The 22246-nt window shown below is 45.6% G+C and overlaps 1 protein-coding gene across 1 annotated transcript in view; it reads right to left on the minus strand.

Moving 5' to 3' along the window:
- Positions 1–8210, minus strand: part of uqcc1 (ubiquinol-cytochrome c reductase complex assembly factor 1) — a 32615-nt gene extending 24405 nt beyond the window's left edge. Inside the window, exons 1-5 of the mRNA XM_066665689.1 lie at positions 7891–8210; positions 7234–7341; positions 2190–2297; positions 745–817; positions 130–187 (exon numbers count right to left, since the gene is read on the minus strand). Coding sequence (XP_066521786.1) covers positions 130–187; positions 745–817; positions 2190–2297; positions 7234–7341; positions 7891–7956 — 413 coding nt within the window. The 5' untranslated portion in view covers positions 7957–8210. The remainder of the gene's footprint in view (positions 1–129; positions 188–744; positions 818–2189; positions 2298–7233; positions 7342–7890) is intronic.
- Positions 8211–22246: the final 14036 nt, after the last annotated feature.

A 22246-nucleotide genomic window follows, 5' to 3' on the forward strand; every position in this document is an offset into this window, starting at 1 on the left:
AGTAAACTCTGAGGTGATCGAAAGCTGAGGGGAGTAAACTCTGAGGTGATCGGGAGCTGTGGGGAGTAAACTCTGAGGTGATCGAGAGCTGCATTTGTATCATCACAGCTGTAGTGACGTAATACTCACCAAACATGGAGCTGTGCGATCAAAAACCAGGAGTTTAGTGTGTCAGGGAGGGAGCACTCTAAGAAAGCGAGAGAGAAAGAGAGAGAGAGAGAGAAGATGGATAAGAATTGAGAAATTGAGAGGGAGAAAACATAAAATGATGAGAGAGAGAGCAAACAAGAGAAAGAACAAAGAGGAGAAAGACAGAGCGCACAAGAAAGAGAGAAAGAAACGAAAAGAGAGAGAGAGAGAGACAGACAGACAGAAAAATGGAGATACAGAGAAAGAGACATGAACAACATTAAAACACAGTAAACAGTTCCAAAACCTCTGCTGGGTTTTACACCTGCTCTTTTCCCCCTTGGTAAAGAAAACAACATAGCACTGCTGTAAAGTGCCACATAAATCTTGCGGATGGCGATGAAATGCTCCCTCTGCGCTCGTTCCAGTGTTTCTGGTGAAGTGAGGGGTGTTGGAGTCCCTCTTCTTTTAAAGAAACGCTAAATAAGTATGACTCAAGACTCATAAGGTCACTTTGCCACATTACTCCCAGGGCCTAGAAAACTCCCACTCTGCCCAAACTGCAGTAAAACACATTAAATAAATGCATAAAACTGTATATAAAATAATACTTACTTTCAAAAAACTCATCGTAGTTGATTCTCTCCACGCAGCAAGTGTACATACGCAGAGCAGCTATCTTTATTTTCTGCAAGAGATTAAAAAAAGTCAAAGATTTAATCAAAGAAATCGTAGTTTCCTCACTAAAGTATGAAAACAAATACTTTAAAAAGATCATGTCATGATCAGTGCACATGTACATTAACGTGTGGATCTGGAGTCCACCAACCCACACAATGTAAAACAAGATAACCCAGTGTGCATTCCAAGTCAGAAAACAAGGGTTAAAACGAGCCGTTCTTATTCTTTAGAATCGAAACCACGTTTATGTGAGAGCGCAAAGACAAGGTTAAACAGACATCACAAGAGTGGAAAATGAGACAACCGAGCAAAGCAGGGAGCAGAGGACACAGATGAAAACAGTGAAAATAAGAGTGTCTGTGTCTCTTCTCACTGCTTTGCTGCTAATCGTGAGCTGTGTGCTCCTGTGGAGTGCAGATAACACACAGCTGACACAAACACATAGACTCTGTTTGGGACTGGGCTTTAATTAGTCATGGTTGTGAGGTCACAGCGCCTGAATGTTTTGTTGCTTCCAAATTCACAGATTTAAAAAACACTAAGAGTAAATTCCAGGCCAAAGGTCATCTGTCAGTCGTTCTGAACCACTGCTGTCACACGGCGCGCAAAAGAGCTTAAAGGAGCAAATCTGTATTATATTTACTGTAATAAAACATAACACATCCAGGGTGTGTGATCAGAGATCAAGGAGTGTACCGGATTAAATGTTTGATGTAAACAAAGAATGTGAGGAATAGGGTTTGTTTCTAAAGCTATGTTCACCCTTAGTCACCCATTGTCGTCTATTTAAGGTGGAACATAATCAAATAAGAAGCTGGTAGGCAACACCAGTATTAGCTTCGTAGACTGTTCCATTAAAGGAGGAAGTAAATGTTTGAAGACAAAAATTGTGAATAAGTAGCAAACATCTGCCTGCTAAAACGACATTTAAGGTGGAAGGGGAAAAAAAATCAATAAGAAAAATAACAGCCTCATCTGGTGAAATATTTAAGGTGGAAACGGAAGGTCAAATATGGAGCTGGTAAATACATGATAAAATATCAGTGGCTCGTTCACTTTGCCTTTCTCCTTCATATGAAGATGTTTTAATGAAATGTAAAATAATGGCCCATTCTTTTTAGCTACGGTCTGAGGTTCTTGAACTCTCTCATTTGTGTGGGTTCAGTTTTCCTCTTTGGTTTCGGGTCTAGAGAGAAAGGGCTGTTGGGGGGTAGACGAATCTCTCCAGTGTTTTGAATCTGGACTATGGTACCTGTTTTAAATGCTTGCTGTCAATATTACAGATTCCTCCTTTAACACTGACGCAATGAAATCAGAGAGTGATGGAGGCCGCGCCTGAGGAACACCAGAGTGTAAATGTGGACAGAGCTGAATCTTACCCATTTGTTGTATTTGAGAGGTCCGGTGAAGCCCATGGCCTCAATGAGTCTGGTGAAAGCCCCCACCTCCTCCTCGGAGGCCTGGGGGGTCTGTTTCACGGAACAGAGCTGTAGGGAGAAACAGAAGAGAAAAGAGCATGAGGCGTCGGGTTTAGAGCTACGTCAACACTTGAACAACACCCACCCACACACACACACACGACCACCCAGAATAATCAATTCTGATTTCTTCTTCAGAGGAGATTTGTCTTTGTTCATGGTGTTTTGTGGGTTTTTCTTTTCTTTTTTTTATAACACACAAACAAAATTAACTTACATGACACACCAGCACCTCACTCCTTAAACCTACAGATCTCTAATAAAGTCAGTGGCTTTAGTTCACTGCTCAACATTGTGCCCCTGCGCGGTGCAGTCTGGCCTTAGTCCCTCCAGTCCACACAAAAGAGTACAGACTTTAAATTCACCTCGGCTTCATGATGAAATTTAAATGATTTTTTTTTTTCACTTCAGTTGAGGTGGCCATTATTATTTTCTTTTGTGGACAGGTCATGTTCCTAAAGGTCAGAACCTGTATCTCTCTGCAATGTGAAACCTGTTCAAACTGCAGCATGTGCCCAATGAAATGTTAAAGCACATCGCCCCCTTCACCAACAATAAAAACATTATAATTCCTGAAATGACTCATTAAACATCAGCAACAATCAGCTCGGCCCCAGCACATCATCAGATTGGGTTTTAGCTGGTGCTGGGATGTGGGTCCAGTCTCCGCAGTTTGTTGTGTTCTGTCTACAGGTGTGAGTGTGAGAGTTACTGGGAGAGTGAGTGACTGGGAGAGTGTGTGACTGGGTGGGTGTGTGAAACTGTGCACAGGTGTGATTATGCGAGTGACTGGGTGAGTGTGTGACTGACTGGGAGAGTGGGTGACTGGGTGAGTGTGAGAGTGACTGGGTGAGTGTGTGACTGACTGGGAGAGTGGGTGACTGGGTGAGTGTGAGAGTGACTGGGTGAGTGTGAGAGTGACTGGGTGAGTGATTGGGAGAGTCTGTGAGTGATTGGGAGAGTCTGTGAGTGACTGGGTGGGTGTGAGAGTGACTGGGTGGGTGTGAGAGTGACTGGGTGAGTGTGAGAGTGACTGGGTGAGTGATTGGGAGAGTGTGTGAGTGATTGGGAGAGTGTGTGAGTGACTGGGTGGGTGTGAGAGTGACTGGGTGGGTGTGAGAGTGACTGGGTGGGTGTGAGAGTGACTGGGTGAGTGATTGGGAGAGTGTGTGAGTGATTGGGAGAGTGTGTGAGTGACTGGGTGGGTGTGAGAGTGACTGGGTGGGTGTGAGAGTGACTGGGTGGGTGTGAGAGTGACTGGGTGGGTGTGTGATTGTATGTGGTGCTCAATGATTCTGGATTCTCACTTATTTTATTATTACAAAACAACATGACTCACCTATCAACAAACACAAAGATCTTAATGTGTATTCACCCTTATGAAAACTAGAAAACAATCAAAAACATCAATCTTTACAAATGAATGCTGCCTCGGCGCTCACATGTAGGACATTAAACCAACCCTGGCCCAGAGGACAGAGCCACAGAGGAGGTCAGCACCCAGAGCGCCGCCGCATATCAGCTCTCATTTGTCACAGTGTCTGTGCTCAGTAATCACAGCAAAGTTCTGTGGGATTTGGCGGCTCCGGGTTCACAGCGTGCCAAGCGACACAGACACGGAGAAAGCATCCCTGAGAAAGTCATTACTTCTCTATTAAAGCACATTATCCTTCCTCAGGTCCTCAGAGAACCGCAACAAGCCCAGATTGAGGACCGTCATTAAAATGCTCAGCTACGACTGCCTTCGATGTGGAAATAATAAGAGCACTTCAGGGGCATGTCGCTAAAAGGTTTCCCCAGCAGATCACGTTACTAGAAACACTAAAACTATACTACCACAGGCTGTAAAACGCTATACTGCAGGTAGTAAAATTATGCAGCTATGCAGCTCGTAGCAAGATGCTAACAAGTTTATTTGGTTAACTCCAGCAAGTGTGAAGGGACAGTCCAGGAGCCACTTTCCTAAATATAAAACCGACCACTGCCACACTACTCTGCCTTTAGAGGAACTTGTTTAAAAGTAGTCTATTTGAAATGCAATAATGATCCATTAAATAAAACTTCCTCAAATGCCTCATTTTCAGATTACAGCCCTAAAACACCAAGTGCAGTTCCAGACTGATCTCCCTGCAGCTCTGTGCCACTGGGTTAAATCAGGCTCAAAAGACTGAAAATATAATTAGTAATATTAATCAATAATAGTGATTCGAAAACTGCCAAATGTATGGCGCTAATTTAGGGACAAAAGTTGTGTTTTAGTTTTATATCTTTTTTTCCACACTTGGATCCTTGTTTTTCAGTTTTTACTTTTGGCCCCGTTTTCACGCGGGAGGCGGGACTTCAGCTGAGAGGGGCGTGGTCTAATGACTGAAAGTATAACAATGAAGGTGGAGGACCTTCCTCACTGTTGACTATGAGAAATATCACTGAACACTCACATAATAATAATCAGTTCTAACACAGATAGAAAGGGCAACTATGACGTCGTCTGCCAAATAGTGAACCCACATCCATCTACAGTTAAACCTCAGATCTTGCCGAAAAATACTGACCTCGCTGTGTCTCCTCCATCACTCGGCATTAACCCTGTCAGCTCCAGCACTTATATGTTAATACGTTTAATACTTTAATGAATTAACCGCCAACAGAATGTCTTTTTATTCCTTAATGATAATGTGGTAATCTTTACCTCCACATTTTCAGTAAGTTCTGACACTTTCAGTATTAGGCAAAAAAGAGGCCACTGTCGCACTTCCTATCGCTGTGTTACAAATGATTATTAATGACCTTTAAACCTTTATAACTGTAGTCTTCTTTTAAACGGGTACCTTTTCACTAGTAAATGTTAACGCCTCAGTTTCTTGGCAATATTCTAAAAGCTCGCTGCCTTCAAAACTTGTCTCAAACATGATTTACAGGTTCCCTCATGTCAGAGTGCTGCCTTTTAAGGCACTGACTCATTTGACAGCACTGTCAGCAAAGCATCAAGGGTGCTACCCTCTGTTGGGGGAAGAGCCGAGAAGGAAACAACAAAGTACTAAAGCTGCGCTCATGCTGCAGGACAAATTGGATTTCTCAAATCTGCTTTTCAGTCCCAACGTCCACACTGCGAGATTTAAAATGACCAAATCCGATCTGTGTGTTTAGACCCTAGTCACACTCGCTTAAGTGACTGTGATGATTGTCATGGTAACGAGGCCAGCCTTGGGACATTATGACGGTAGAGGAAAAAGTGTTGCAAAATTAGACCGTAGGCCTGAACTACATTTAGTTTTGAATGGATAAGTCTGGAGAGATGTGGGTAAAGTGTCAGTCGTGGTGAAGCAGACTTGGGACCAGAAGGTCGTCTGTTTGATTCCTCGAGCTGCAGGAGAATTGGGGGCAAGGGAGAGAAGGAACAATGCTGTATCCTCCCTCAACATCCACATAAGGCTCATAACCCCCAACTCATGCCGAGGGGTAGAGGGTGGCTATCTGATTCTGTGTGTGCACACTGACCCTAACCACCTCTGTGTGTGTGTGTGTATTCACTGACATAGAGGGGTTATACGCAAAGGTCACATTTCATTGTACTGTTCATTCATTCTTTCATTTTCTGTAACCCTTATCCAGTTCAGGGTCGCGGTGGGTCCAGAGCCTACGTGAAATCATTGGGCGCAAGGCGGGAATACACCCTAGAGGGGGCGTGAGTCCTTCACAGGGCAACACACACACACTCACACATTCACTCACACCTACGGACACTTTTGAGTCACCAATCCACCTACCAATGTTAATGGAGCGTGGGAGGAAACCGGAGCACCCGGAGGAAACCCACGCAGACACAGGGAGAACACACCACACTCCTCACAGACAGTCACCTGGAGGAAACCCACGCAGACACAGGGAGAACACACCACACTCCTCACAGACAGTCACCCAGAGGAAACCCACGCAGACACAGGGAGAACACACCACACTCCTCACAGACAGTCACCTGGAGGAAACCCACGCAGACACAGGGAGAACACACCACACTCCTCACAGACAGTCACCCAGAGGAAACCCACGCAGACACAGGGAGAACACACCACACTCCTCACAGACAGTCACCCGGAGGAAACCCACGCAGACACAGGAAGAACACACCACACTCCTCACAGACAGTCACCCGGAGGAAACCCACGCAGACACAGGGATAACACGGAGCGGGACTCGAACCCACAACCTCTAGGACCCTGGAGCTGTGTGACTGTGACACCTACCTGCTGTTCCATCGTGCCGCTCAACAAATTAAGTAAATAACTACAGCAAAAATAAGTCAATATTACCCACCTACGGAGCAGGATTAGTGCACCATTCGCATTACAGTGTTTTTACAGTGTTTCCAAAGATGGTCCAAAAGCCTCCAGAAACGTTTCTTGTAACGATTCACAGGGAGCCGTGCCAGAGCAAGCCACATGGTTTGTTTTCACATTTCCAGATAAAAATGTGTACAAATAACTGATGATTTCCACCATGTTTGAGCAGGGAAGATGAGAAGAATTTTAGATACTCAAGGACACTTTACAATCCACACAGAGTACCATACCATTCCACATTCAATCCACAAACACACACTGTTGAGAAGCAGCAGCCAAACACGCACAACATACTCTCAACCAGGAAAGACTGTCCACCTGGAGGACTGCATCCGGCACTAGGGCTTCACCCAGGACAGAGCACTAATCCATACCTGGCCATACACACATTCACAAAGTCTCATACACCAGGACAGTTTAGAGAAGGCCAATTCATCTAATCTCCATGTTTTGGACTGGATCTGTTCTGCAGTGTGTATAACACCTATATGTGCTTCTGAAGAAAGAAACAACAGGATTCTGTCCATGGTTTAAAGGCACTCAGCTGCATGACAAGTACTCCAAACTGTAATATTGCGTGTGTGTGTGTGTGTGTGTATACAGACCTCTCTTGTGCTGTGAAGTGCTCGACTCTGTGTGTGACAGGAGATGTCTGCTCCTGTAAGTCGACAGGCCACCAGAGCCTTACTGAGACGAGCATCCTGTTCCGAGACCTGACGGGAAGAAAGGAAAAGAGAAAAGGTTATCTCTATATATCTCTATTTGTCCCCTTTCTGCTCAATCCCTCACACTCTTCCCTTTTCTCCCTATGCTCGACCCTCAGACCGTAGTCCACATATTTCTCTGTATACTTTATTTACCCCTTTCACCTTGTTCTTTAAATGGTCAGGACCCCCACAGGGCAGGTGTGATTTAGGCGGTGGATCATCCTCTGTCCAGCAGTGACACTGAGGGGTTTAAAAACTCCAGCAGCACTGCTGTGTCTGATCCACTCTACACCAGCACAACACACACTAACACACCACCACCACGTCAGTGTCACTGCAGCACTGAGAATGCTCCACCACCACATCACACCTGTGGGGGGGGGCGGGGGATAAGAAAGTATGCAGAGCAACAGATACACTACATTCTGTGATTGTAGAACTATAAAGGACTCCTGTACGGTCAATGGAGCTGAGTGAGTGGACAGTGAGTGTTTGTAATGTTGTGGCAGGTGTGTGTGTGTGTGTGTGTGTGTGTGTGTGTGTGTGTGTGTTTACCTGTCTCAGGGCTGTGTGCTGTCTAATGATGTTCCTGAAGGCGGACTGCAGCGGGCGGCGGTACATGACTCCGCCGGAGGTCTGAGGACTCTTCTGCCTCCTCCCGAGTCTTCGCCGTGGGTTTAAAGGCGGTTAAAGAGGCGCTAGTCGTGTTTTTGGAGCGTGTATTATTTCGAAGAGGTTTTTTAACCGCAGCTCTCCGTCCCTCCAATGTCACAGCGGCACACTCAAACGGGGCCGGACAGAAACCGCGGCTGCTGCACTATTCATTCCGCCCGGTCTCTCAGCTCAACACAACCGCCAAATATACCATTAATTCATTCACCTCGTGAACAGATATAAAGATGAATAAATGATTGAATTATATATACAAATTCATATATATATAATATCTTTATAAACCAGTCAGAATCATTATCCACAAGCAGAACATCTATTCCTTCCCTCAGTTCAGATATTCTTACTTGGCAAAGACACAAACAGTGGCTAAAACCCAATCAAATTTATAGATAAAAATGAATAAAATAGAACATTTAGTAACTTCTAACTGTACCGAGTAACTTATTAGATCTTGTTCGTTAATACTACACATTTTGATCATGTTTAAACGAAAACGATTTAATCTGTTGTTCAAAGAACTTTTTTAAATATATTCATTTTTAATTTGAAATACTTCTATAATGTTAAATGTTAACTAAGACATGCTTTAACTACAACATTCAGGTGAGGTTCTGAGGATGTTGTTAAAGCCACATTATAGGACATAAAAACTGAACATTCTCAACACTACGTTTGGCTTCTACACAGTGCAATATAATGACTATGTATCTCAAAATACTGACTTAATATCTCAGAATAATAACTTAATATGTCAGGATATTGAAACAGACTGTAAAATAATTTGACAGTAAATAATGATATAGAAATGTACTGCTTGACAAAAAAACAAAAAAACAAAAACAAAAAACAAAACAAAACAAGGTGTTCTCATAATATGTGGTGGAAACGGAGAGAGGAATGGAGGAAACGTTTTTATATTTAAAATATCCTCGCTGGAATAGTTCTCATTTACAGCTGCATTACAGCTTTCTTGTTCGATGATTCTCATTGGTGTAGAGTGGTGTGGTTACCTGAGTTGGGAATTGAATCATATTAAAATCAGTGTTACCTACTACACTACATCCACACGACTTAAGACAGCAGGCAACAGAACATTGTAGTTCTAAAAGAAAAAATAACAAAATACCACAGAGGTGTGTATTCCAGACATGAAACTGTTACAGATGCTGCAAACAAACACACACCAGTTTAATTTTTCTTTTATTAAACTGATTTTCTTTTGGTGTTTTTCTGTTAAACGTTTCTTTAGCTGCAGAACTGCACTGGATTTTTTGGTAATATTTTCCTCCTACATCTTTAAAGAGATTTATCTAGAGTCCCTCATCCCCATGTGTTCTGTGGGGGGAGTGAAACTTCAAAAATCCCTATAACCAGGCATTACACCTAAAATGGTAAATTATTTGCTGATGCATTTTCTCAGTGTTGATTTAACCTCTCTCATTTACCTGAAGCTTATTGATCCATTCATTCATTCATTCATTCATTCATTCATTCACTCACACATTCATTAATGTACCTTTGATTTTTCCTGATCAGTGTCACAGTGAGTCCAGAACCCACAAAGAATCACTGGCAAGAACACACACTTCACATTCATCCAGGGACCTAATATAATAGTGTAAATAGCTTACTATATATATATATATATATATATATATATATATATATATATATATATATATATATATATATACACACACACAGACACCAGAACGATGAATTGCTGAGCTTAAAGATTAAATATCATTGTGTGTTCTTTTAAATACACTTCAAAGTGGATTTACAAATCATTGCTTTCTGGTTTCATTTGCATTTTACCTGCTGTCCCAGCATCACTTTTGGAACAGGGTTTGTGTAAAAATAAAAGAGGTAATATCAGCCAAAGTGACAAATGATAGGCCAGTGTGAAATGATTAATGGCAGATTAATGACTGATTTCTCAACTCTCAGGCCACAGAGTAAACACAGCCACGCATCGCTGCGTCCACAAATTGTTCGGACGTATTCGAGCTCTGGGCAGGCTTCCTGACGAACCGCATCCAAAAATCACATCGTATGTAATGCCCTGATGCGTGAACGATGGGGGAAAATAATACAAGTGGCCCCCTTGGCCAGGGCACACAAGTTAGAGCTCTGAAAATCCTCGGACCCCTTTGAAGTCGGGATGTTTTCACAGCAGGGTGGGGATGAGGTAATGTTTTAGTTTGTTAGCAATGTTCTGTACACAGTTTTCCAGAGGTTTATGGAAGGTGAGAGGTTCCTCCTCCCAGTTTTAGCCCAATGCCACAAGTTTGTACTTCAAACCCAGGGAGGAGCGAGTCACGGCGGAGACCAGTGAATTATTTGTCTATTTTTCACTGCTGCCTCTTTATGTTCAGAGCAAACGCAGACGAAATGGGAGGAGTGCAAAACAGCTAGCTGGAATTATGGCTAGTTTTGTGAGATGAAATTGAAGGACTCCATAGGGTTCCTGACGGGAATGAGGTTGGAGGGAGTAATGAATGTTTGGAGGAGGTTGTCGGATCACAGATAGTGCCAACTCTAACTCACGTGAGATAGGCCTAAGTGTGCTTGGCATAATATCATCGAAATAATAAGAGAATGCATAGAAATCTCTGCGTGAACTCAACTAAACTTCCAACCCTCAGACAGCACTGCAAACACTTTAACAATGCTCATATACTGGAGCTGGATCTGGAAACCTTTCTGTTTCAGTGTGTGTGAGTGAGTGTGTTAGTGACTGGGTGAGTGTGTGAAACTGTTCACAGATGTGAGTGCGTGTTTGACATTTTCCACAGGCATGAGTGACAGGGTGAGTGTGTGAAGTCATGTCCAGGGTGTGTTCCAGCTTTGCGCCCAGTGATTCTAGGTTCATATACCATCGCTTGCCTGAACAGGATGTTTACAAAAGGTGAATGAATGAATGAATGAAAGGAACACTAGCAAATATTGAAGCACAGTTAACTTTTTTTTACTGACATATTTGATGTCAGCTGACATTTGACAGTTTTTCTCCAGTAAGTTTGATGCAGTAAATAAAGAGTGGATATTAACTGAAGTGTGTTCTCTTTAAAAGACGTGGGATTATAATCAATCAGTAAAAGGTGGCATTTGGTCGAGCACCCAGACCCAGACCCAGAACGGAAAATGACTGGAAAATTTCTGTTATTTTTTTAAGCTACCAGCTCTGGCCAATAGGAACGCAGAATTTATGCCCTTTCTACTTCATATAATATTTCAATGGCCATGACAAATAGTCTAAGCTTGACCTGGAGGGTGGGGCGGGGGGTAGGAACGTAAATATTTATACTGATACATTAACGATTTTACTGAGCGTGACAGCACAGAAATACATACAGGAACATAAATAAGCAACGCAATGACAGATGGGAGTTTTTTGGCTCCATTTGGCCTCAGTGACTAAAATCTGCATCAACCACAGACCCTCCATAATCCTTCATTTTGTTCCAGAACTGTACGTGATATTAACATAATGCATGCCACACTCTCAGCAAAAAACCCCACTCTCAGGGGTTTTATAGAGCAGAATTAAAGGTGCCACTGCAAGGAATCTCCTCTAAAAACAAAGACCGTGAAGCAAACTATAATCTGTGTTCCTAGCTTCGGACAAAATTTATTCATTCATTCGTTCGTTTGTTTGTTTGTTCATTCATTCATTGTCTGTAACCTCTTCACCCCGATCAGGGTCATGATGAGAATCACTGGTATCAAGGCAGGTCCCTGAACAGGGCACTCACCCAGTCACTTCTGTGGATAACTTCACACATTCGCCCAGTCACTTCTGTGGATAACTTCACACACTTGCCCAGTCACTGCTGTTGATAACTCCATACACTCGCCCAGTCACTTCTGTGGATAACTTCACACACTCGCCCAGACATTTCTGTGGGTAACTCCACACACTCGCCCAGTCATTTCTGTGGGTAACTCCACACACTCGCCCAGTCACTTCTGTGGATAACTTCACACACTCGCCCAGACATTTCTGTGGATAACTCCACACACTCGCCCAGTCACTTCTGTGGATAACTTCACACACTCGCCCAGTCACTTCTGTGGATAACTTCACACACTCACCGAGTCACTGCTGTGGATAACTCCACACACACTCCCAGTCACTTCTGTGGATAACTCCACACACTCGCCCAGTCACTTCTGTGGATGACTCCACACACTCGCCCAGTCACTTCTGTGAATAACTCCACACACTCGCCGAGTCACTTCTGTGGATAACTTCACACACTCGCCGAGTCACTGCTGTGGATAACTTCACACACTCGCTGAGTCACTGCTGTGGATAACTCCACACACTCGCCGAGTCACTTCTGTGGATAACTTCACACACTCGCCGAGTCACTGCTGTGGATAACTCCACACACACGCCCAGTCACTTCTGTGGATAACTCCACACACTCGCCCAGTCACTTCTGTGGATAACTCCACACACTTGCCCATTCACTTCTGTGAATAACTCCACACACTCGCCGAGTCACTTCTGTGGATAACTTCACACACTCGCCGAGTCACTTCTGTGGATAACTCCACACACTTGCCCATTCACTTCTGTGAATAACTCCACACATTCGCCCAGACACTTCTGTGGATAACTTCACACACTCGCCGAGTCACTTCTGTGGATAACTCCACACACTCGCCCAGTCACTTCTGTGGATAACTTCACACACTCGCTGAGTCACTGCTGTGGATAACTCCACACACTCGCCGAGTCACTTCTGTGGATAACTTCACACACTCGCCGAGTCACTGCTGTGGATAACTCCACACACTCGCCCAGTCACTTCTGTGCACAACTCCACACACTCGCCCAGACACTTCTGTGGATAACTTCACACACTCGCAGAGTCACTTCTGTGCACAACTCCACACATTCGCCCAGACACTTCTGTGGATAACTCCACACACTCGCCGAGTCACTTCTGTGGATAACTTCACACACTCGCCGAGTCACTTCTGTGGATAACTTCACACACTCGCTGAGTCACTGCTGTGGATAACTCCACGCACTTACCCAGTCAATTCTGTGGATAACTCCACACACTCGCCGAGTCACTTCTGTGGATAACTCCACACACTCGCCCAGTCACTTCTGTGCACAACTCCACACATTCGCCCAGACACTTCTGTGGATAACTCCACACATTCGCCCAGACACTTCTGTGGATAACTCCACACACTCGCCCAGTCACTTCTGTGCACAACTCCACACATTCGCCCAGACACTTCTGTGGATAACTCCACACATTCGCCCAGACACTTCTGTGGATAACTCCACACACTCGCCCAGTCACTTCTGTGGATAACTTCACACACTCGCCCAGTCACTTCTGTGCACAACTCCACACATTCGCCCAGACACTTCTGTGGATAACTTCACACACTCGCAGAGTCACTGCTGTGGATAACTCCACACATTCGCCCAGACACTTCTGTGGATAACTTCTCACACACGCCCAGTCACTTCTGTGGATAACTCCACACACTCGCCGAGTCACTTCTGTGGATAACTTCACACACTCGCCGAGTCACTGCTGTGGATAACTCCACACACTCGCCCAGTCACTTCTGTGCACAACTCCACACACTCGCCCAGACACTTCTGTGGATAACTTCACACACTCGCAGAGTCACTGCTGTGGATAACTCCACACATTCGCCCAGACACTTCTGTGGATAACTTCTCACACACGCCCAGTCACTTCTGTGGATAACTCCACACACTCGCCGAGTCACTTCTGTGGATAACTTCACACACTCGCCGAGTCACTGCTGTGGATAACTCCACACACTCGCCCAGTCACTTCTGTGCACAACTCCACACATTCGCCCAGACACTTCTGTGGATAACTTCACACACTCGCAGAGTCACTGCTGTGGATAACTCCACACATTCGCCCAGACACTTCTGTGGATAACTTCTCACACACGCCCAGTCACTTCTGTGGATAACTCCACACACTCGCCGAGTCACTTCTGTGGATAACTTCACACACTCGCCGAGTCACTGCTGTGGATAACTCCACACACTCGCCCAGTCACTTCTGTGGATAACTCCACACACTCGCCAAGTCACTGCTGTGGATAACTCCACACACTCGCCCAGACACTTCTGTGGATAACTTCACACACTCACCGAGACACTTCTGTGGATAACTTCACACACTCGCCCAGTCACTTCTGTGGATAACTCCACACACTTGCCGAGTCACTGTTGTGGATAACTCCACACACTCGCCCAGACACATCTGTGGATAACTTCACACACTCGCCCAGACACTTCTGTGGATAACTTTACACACTTGCCGAGTCACTGTTGTGGATAACTCCACACACTCGCCCAGACACTTCTGTGGATAACTTCACACACTCTTCCAGTCACTTCTGTGGATAACTTCACACACTCACCGAGACACTTCTGTGGATAACTTCACACACTCTTCCAGTCACTTCTGTGGATAACTCCACACACTTGCCCAGTCACTTCTGTGCACAACTCCACACACTCGCCGAGTCACTGCTGTGGATAACTTCACACACTCGCCGAATCACTGCTGTGGATAACTCCACACACTCTCCGAGTCACGTCTGTGGATAACTCCACACACTCGCCCAGACACTTCTGTGGATAACTCCACACACTCGTCCAGACACTTCTGTGGATAACTCCACACACTTGCCTAGACACTTCTGTGGATTACTCCACACACTCGCCCAGACACTTCTGTGGATTACTCCACACACTCGCCTAGACACTTCTGTGGATAACTCCACACACTCGCCCAGACACTTCTGTGGATAACTCCACACACTCGCACAGACACTTTTTTGGATAACTCCACACACTCGCCCAGACACTTCTGTGGATAACTTTTCACATTCGCCCAGTCACTTCTGTGGATAACTCCACACACTTGCCCAGTCACTTCTGTGGATAACTCCACACACTCGCCCAGACACTTCTGTGGATAACTCCATACACTTGCCGAGTCACTGTTGTGGATAACTCCACACACTCACCCAGACACATCTGTGGATAACTTCACACACTTGCCCAGACACTTCTGTGGATAACTCCACACACTCACCCAGACACATCTGTGGATAACTTCACACACTTGCCCAGACACTTCTGTGGATAACTTCACACACTCGCCCAGACACTTCTGTGGATAACTTCACACACTTGCCCAGACACTTCTGTGGATAACTTCACACACTCGCCCAGACACTTCTGTGGATAACTCCATAAATTCGCTCATTTACTTATGTGGATAGCTTCACACACTCGCCCAGACACTTCTGTGGATAACTTCACACACTCGCCCAGTCACTGCTGTGGATAACTCCACACACTCGCCGAGTCACTTCTGTGGATAACTTCACACACTCGCCGAGTCACTGCTGTGGATAACTCCACACATTCGCCCAGACACTTCTGTGGATAACTCCACACACTCGCCCAGACACTTCTGTGGATAACTTCACACACTCGCAGAGTCACTTCTGTGCACAACTCCACACATTCGCCCAGACACTTCTGTGGATATCTCCACACACTCGCCGAGTCACTTCTGTGGATAACTTCACACACTCGCCGAGTCACTGCTGTGGATAACTCCACACACTCGCTGAGTCACTGCTGTGGATAACTCCACGCACTTGCCCAGTCACTTCTGTGGATAACTCCACACACTCGCCGAGTCACTTCTGTGGATAACTTCACACACTCGCCGAGTCACTGCTGTGGATAACTCCACACACTCGCCCAGTCACTTCTGTGCACAACTCCACACATTCGCCCAGACACTTCTGTGGATAACTCCGCACACTCGCCCAGACACTTCTGTGGATAACTTCACACACTCAACTCAACTCAACTCAACTCAACTTTATTTATAGAGCACTTTAAAAAACACCAACAGTTAAAACAAAGTGCTGTACAAAAGATGTTTATAAAACAAACTAAAACAAAATAAAATAATCAATAATGAAAAATAAATAACTTAAATAAAAACAACACTAATAAAATTAATAAAAGAAAACAAACGTCTCATGCTGAGTTGAAAGCCAAGGAATAAAAATGGGTTTTAAGATAAGTTTTAAAAACCGAAAGTGAAGAAGCCTGCCTAATCTGTAATGGTAGGCTATTCCACAGTTTCGGCGCAGCAATTGAAAAAGCTCTATCTCCTCTGAGCTTACGTTTTGACCTCGGCACCTCCAGGAGCAGCTGATCAGCTGACCTGAGGCACCGAGCAGAGACGTGGGGGTGTAGCAGCTCAGTGAGGTAAGGTGGGGCGAGTCCATTTAAAGATTTGAAAACAAATAAAAGAATCTTAAAATGTACTCTAAAATGCACAGGCAACCAGTGGAGAGAGGCCAGAATGGGAGTGATATGTTCCCTCTTATGTGATCCCGTTAAGAGTCGGGCAGCAGCATTTTGCACCAATTGGAGACGTCTGAGGGAGGACTGGCTGACTCCAAAATACAGTGCATTGCAGTAATCCAATCGGGATGTGATGAAGGCATGGATTACTGTTTGAAAGTGCTCGTAAGAGAGAATTGGCTTCACCTTTGCCAGCTGCCTCAGGTGGAAAAAGCTGGACCTAACTACTGTGCCTATTTGGCGGTCCAATTTAAAATCACTGTCCATCTTAAAACCCAAATTTAAGATAGTTGGCTTCACATACAAAGTCAAGGGGCCCAAATCAACTGGAGGGGCTTCACAGGGACCACTGGGACCAAACACCATCACTTCTGTTTTGTTTTCGTTAAAATGTAAAAAATTTAAAGCCATCCAGTCTTTAATGTCATTGAGACATAACAACAGTGGTTTAATTGAGAAAGCATCTTTCTTCTTTAAAGGGACATATATCTGGCTGTCGTCAGCGTAACAGTGAAATGCAATGCCATGTTTTCTCAAGATAGAGCCCAATGGGAGCAGATAAAGTGAGAAAAGGAGGGGTCCTAAGATTGAGCCCTGTGGAACTCCATATGATAGGGGAGCTGAGGAGGATTCTGAGCCAGCAAAACTCACACACAAAGTTCTGTTCGTCAGATAGGACCTAAACCAGTCCAAAGCACTACCACAAATGCCGACTAGATGCTGCAAGCGGGAAACTAAAATGTTGTGATCCACCGTGTCAAAAGCAGCAGTTAGATCCAGCAGGACAAGAATTGCATGGTCCCCAGAATCATTGGCCAGGAGAATGTCATTAAAAACCCTGAGCAACGCTGACTCTGTACTATGCAAGGTTTTAAAACCAGACTGAAAAACCTCCAGAATATTATGCTCATCCAAAAATAATTTCAGTTGAGCATAAACAACTTTCTCCAAGATCTTTGAAATAAAAGGCAGCTTGGAAATAGGCCTATAATTAGCCAATACTGTATGGTCGAGGCTAGGTTTCTTGAGCAGGGGTTGTACTACAGCATGTTTAAAACTCACAGGAACAACACCAGAAGACAGGCTGCTGTTAATAATGGCCAGAACCTGCTGCCCTAGAGTATGAAAAATCTCTTTAAGAAAGTGAGGAGGCAAAACATCACAAGGAGAACCTGAGGGCTTTAAATGGCCCACCACATCCTCCAAGTGCGACAGAGTCACCGGCTCAAACCTATCAAACACAGCCAAGCAAGGGGCAGAGTCAGAGGGGTCAACAGCAGGAGCTGTGATAAGAGCTCTTGCAGTAACAATCTTATCAATAAAAAAGTGCAGAAAGTCATTACACATGTCAGGAGATGCTTCCAAACAGACAGGCTGAGGGGCCTTAAGAACAGAGTCAATGGTTTTAAATAACACACGTGGCTTATGACAATTTGCCATAATAATATTTGACAAGTGTTCTCTCTTAGCCTCTTTGATGGTGCTCTGGTAAGAACGCCAGCAGTCTTTTAACATTTGAAATGAAACCTGCAGCTTATCCTTTTTCCATCGGCGTTCAGCTCTGCGACACTTCTGCTTTGCTGCACGCGCTTGGTCATTGAACCAGGGCTCAGGTTTAACTTTGGGCTGTTTAGTTCTTAATGGAGCCACTGAGTCCAGTATGGTTCGGCAGGAGGAGTGAAACCAGGAGCTGAGCTCCTCCGTATTAACAGAGGCTGAGTCAGGAGGAGGAGGACAAAGCTGGTCGAAAGCGCAGGTGAACTGTCCGGCAGTGAAAGAGTTAAAACTCCGACCAAGCCGAGCAGGAGCGCAAGGTTTAAAAGCAGCACAGGAGAAAACAACATCAAATAAAACAGGCATGTGATCAGAAAACCCACCATCATGGATCTCTAAATTTAACACAGACAACCCATAAGACAGAACAAGGTCTAAGGTGTGTCCATGTTCATGTGTGGGCCCGGACACATACTGCACTAAATTAAAAGAGTCAATGATGTTAACAAAGTCCTTCACCAGCGGTTTATCTGGACAGCACACGTGAATGTTAAAGTCCCCGACGATAAGGATGCGATCATATTTCGGCATATGTCCCGCCAAAAAATCAGAAAAATCATTTATGAAATCCTTATTGTATTTAGGGGGTCGATAGATGACAGCACACAGCACCGGGTCAGAGCGGCCCACCTCAAATAAAGTGACCTCAAAACTGGAAAATGAGGGTGATACAGTGCGCTGTTTACATTTAAAATTATTTTTAAAAACAGTCGCCGTTCCTCCTCCCCGGCCTGACGTCCGCGGGGTATTAAAATAACCACAGCCAGCCGGCAGAAGTTCAACGAGAGCACTGTACTCACCAGCACCAATCCAAGTCTCTGTCACAAAAAGAAAATCCAGGCTTTGAGAAGAGAAGAAGTCCCTCAGGATAAAAGTTTTATTTGCCAGTGATCTGGCGTTCACAAGGCCGATCCTGGCAGGAGCTGAGGCCTGTGCTTTAGACAGATTAGGAGAACGAAGCGGCGTCCTCAGGTTGCGGGGATTCACCCCACGCTCGCGGAGCCGGGAAAAGCAGGGGCGGCGGGGACGGGATCCCTCATCCAGGCCGATGACAGGTACCAGGGAGATGCTGATGGGCTCCAGAAAACGCCAGGACACCACGAATTGGGGGGATAATCCACGTCGTGGCCGGGAACTGGATGACGATTGTGAGAGGTAGACCTTTAGTTTCACTAGCCGACCGCCACGTTTACCGCGGCGGCGGCGACGCTTTCGCTGAATTGTTTGGGCCGAGGCCCGGCGCAGGTGATTCGGAATACCCGATAGGTGCGGGGGCAGAGGATTCTGTCCACTATGATTAAAAACACCTACATCACAGGTATTATATCTAAGATCCAGGAGAAACTGGCGATCATACACCAGTAGAGACTTCACATGTGAAGTGCCAAAGCTTAGCAACACTAACAACACAAGGCAAAGTGAGAGCAGCAGACGGCCAGCCACACACACCGGCGCCATCTTGATCCAAATTGATTACTTAGTTACAAAGTTACTCGCAGAGTCACTGCTGTGGATAACTCCACACATTCGCCCAGACACTTCTGTGGATAACTTCTCACACACGCCCAGTCACTTCTGTGGATAACTCCACACACTCGCCGAGTCACTTCTGTGGATAACTTCACACACTCGCCGAGTCACTGCTGTGGATAACTCCACACACTCGCCAAGTCACTGCTGTGGATAACTCCACACACTCGCCCAGACACTTCTGTGGATAACTTCACACACTCACCGAGACACTTCTGTGGATAACTTCACACACTCGCCCAGTCACTTCTGTGGATAACTCCACACACTTGCCGAGTCACTGTTGTGGATAACTCCACACACTCACCGAGTCACTTCTGTGGATAACTCCACACACTCGCCCAGTCACTTCTGTGGATAACTCCACACACTCGCCCAGACACTTCTGTGGATAACTTCACACACTCGCCCAGACACTTCTGTGGATAACTCCATAAATTCGCCCATTTACTTATGTGGATAGCTTCACACACTCACCGAGACACTTCTGTGGATAACTTCACACACTCGCCCAGTCACTTCTGTGGATAACTCCACACACTCGCCGAGTCACTTCTGTGGATAACTCCACACACTCGCCCAGACACTTCTGTTGATAACTCCACACACTCGCCCAGACACTTCTGTGGATAACTCCACACATTCGCCCACTCACTTCTGTGGATAGCTTCACACATTCACCGAGTCACTTCTGTGGATAACTTCACACATTCGCCCAGTCACTTCTGTGGATAACTCCACACACTCGCCCAGACATTTCTGTGGACAACTTTCCACATTCACCCAGTCACTTCTGTGGATAGCTTCACACACTCACCGAGTCACTTCTGTGGATAACTTCTCAAAATCGTCCAGTCACTTCTATGGATAACTCCACAAATTCGCCCAGACACTTTTTTGGATAACTCCACACACTCACCCAGCCACTTCTGTGGATAACTTCTCAAAATCGTCCAGTCACTTCTGTGGATAACTCCACACACTCGCCCAGACATTTCTGTGGATAACTCCACACATTCGCCCAGTCACTTCTGTGGATAACTCCACACACTCTCCGAGTCACGTCTGTGGATAACTCCACACACTCGCCCAGACACTTCTGTGGATAACTCCACACACTCGCCCAGACACTTCTGTGGATAACTCCACACACTCTCCGAGTCACGTCTGTGGATAACTCCACACACTCGCCCAGACACTTCTGTGGATAACTCCACACACTCGCCCAGACACTTCTGTGGATAACTTCACACACTCGCCCAGACACTTCTGTGGATAACTTCACACACTCGCCCAGACACTTCTGTGGATAACTCCACACACTCTCCGAGTCACGTCTGTGGATAACTCCACACACTCGCCCAGACACTTCTGTGGATAACTCCACACACTCGCCCAGACACTTCTGTGGATAACTTCACACACTCGCCCAGTCACTTCTGTGGATAACTTCACACACTCGCCAAGTCACTGCTGTGGATAACTCCACACACTCGCCCAGACACTTCTGTTGATAACTCCACACACTCGCCCAGACACTTCTGTGGATAACTCCACACATTCGCCCACTCACTTCTGTGGATAGCTTCACACATTCACCGAGTCACTTCTGTGGATAACTTCACACATTCGCCCAGTCACTTCTGTGGATAACTCCACACACTCGCCCAGACATTTCTGTGGACAACTTCCCACATTCACCCAGTCACTTCTGTGGATAGCTTCACACACTCACCGAGTCACTTCTGTGGATAACTTCTCAAAATCGTCCAGTCACTTCTATGGATAACTCCACAAATTCGCCCAGACACTTTTTTGGATAACTCCACACACTCACCCAGCCACTTCTGTGGATAACTTCTCAAAATCGTCCAGTCACTTCTGTGGATAACTCCACACATTCGCCCAGTCACTTCTGTGGATAACTTCACACACTCACCGAGTTACTTCTGCGGATAATTCCACGCACTTGCCCAGTCACTTCTGTGGATAACTTCACACATTCGCCCAGTCACTTCTGTGGATAACTTCACACAATCACCCAGTCACTTCTGTGGATAACTTCACACACTCACCGAGTCACTTCTGTGGATAACTTCACACATTCGCCCAGTCACTTCTGTGGATAACTCCACACACTCGCCCAGACATTTCTGTGGACAACTTCCCACATTCGCCCAGTCACTTCTGTGGATAGCTTCACACACTCACCGAGTCACTTCTATGGATAACTCCACAAATTCGCCCAGACACTTTTTTGGATAACTCCACACACTCGCCGAGTCACTTCTGTGGATAACTTCACACACTCGCCGAGTCACTGCTGTGGATAACTCCACACACTCGCCCAGTCACTTCTGTGCACAACTCCACACATTCGCCCAGACACTTCTGTGGATAACTCCGCACACTCGCCCAGACACTTCTGTGGATAACTTCACACACTCGCAGAGTCACTGCTGTGGATAACTCCACACATTCGCCCAGACACTTCTGTGGATAACTTCTCACACACGCCCAGTCACTTCTGTGGATAACTCCACACACTCGCCGAGTCACTTCTGTGGATAACTTCACACACTCGCCGAGTCACTGCTGTGGATAACTCCACACACTCGCCCAGTCACTTCTGTGGATAACTCCACACACTCGCCAAGTCACTGCTGTGGATAACTCCACACACTCGCCCAGACACTTCTGTGGATAACTTCACACACTCACCGAGACACT

The sequence above is a fragment of the Hoplias malabaricus genome, chromosome 3, assembly GCF_029633855.1.
Source record: "Hoplias malabaricus isolate fHopMal1 chromosome 3, fHopMal1.hap1, whole genome shotgun sequence".
Classification (NCBI taxonomy): Eukaryota; Metazoa; Chordata; class Actinopteri; order Characiformes; family Erythrinidae; genus Hoplias; species Hoplias malabaricus.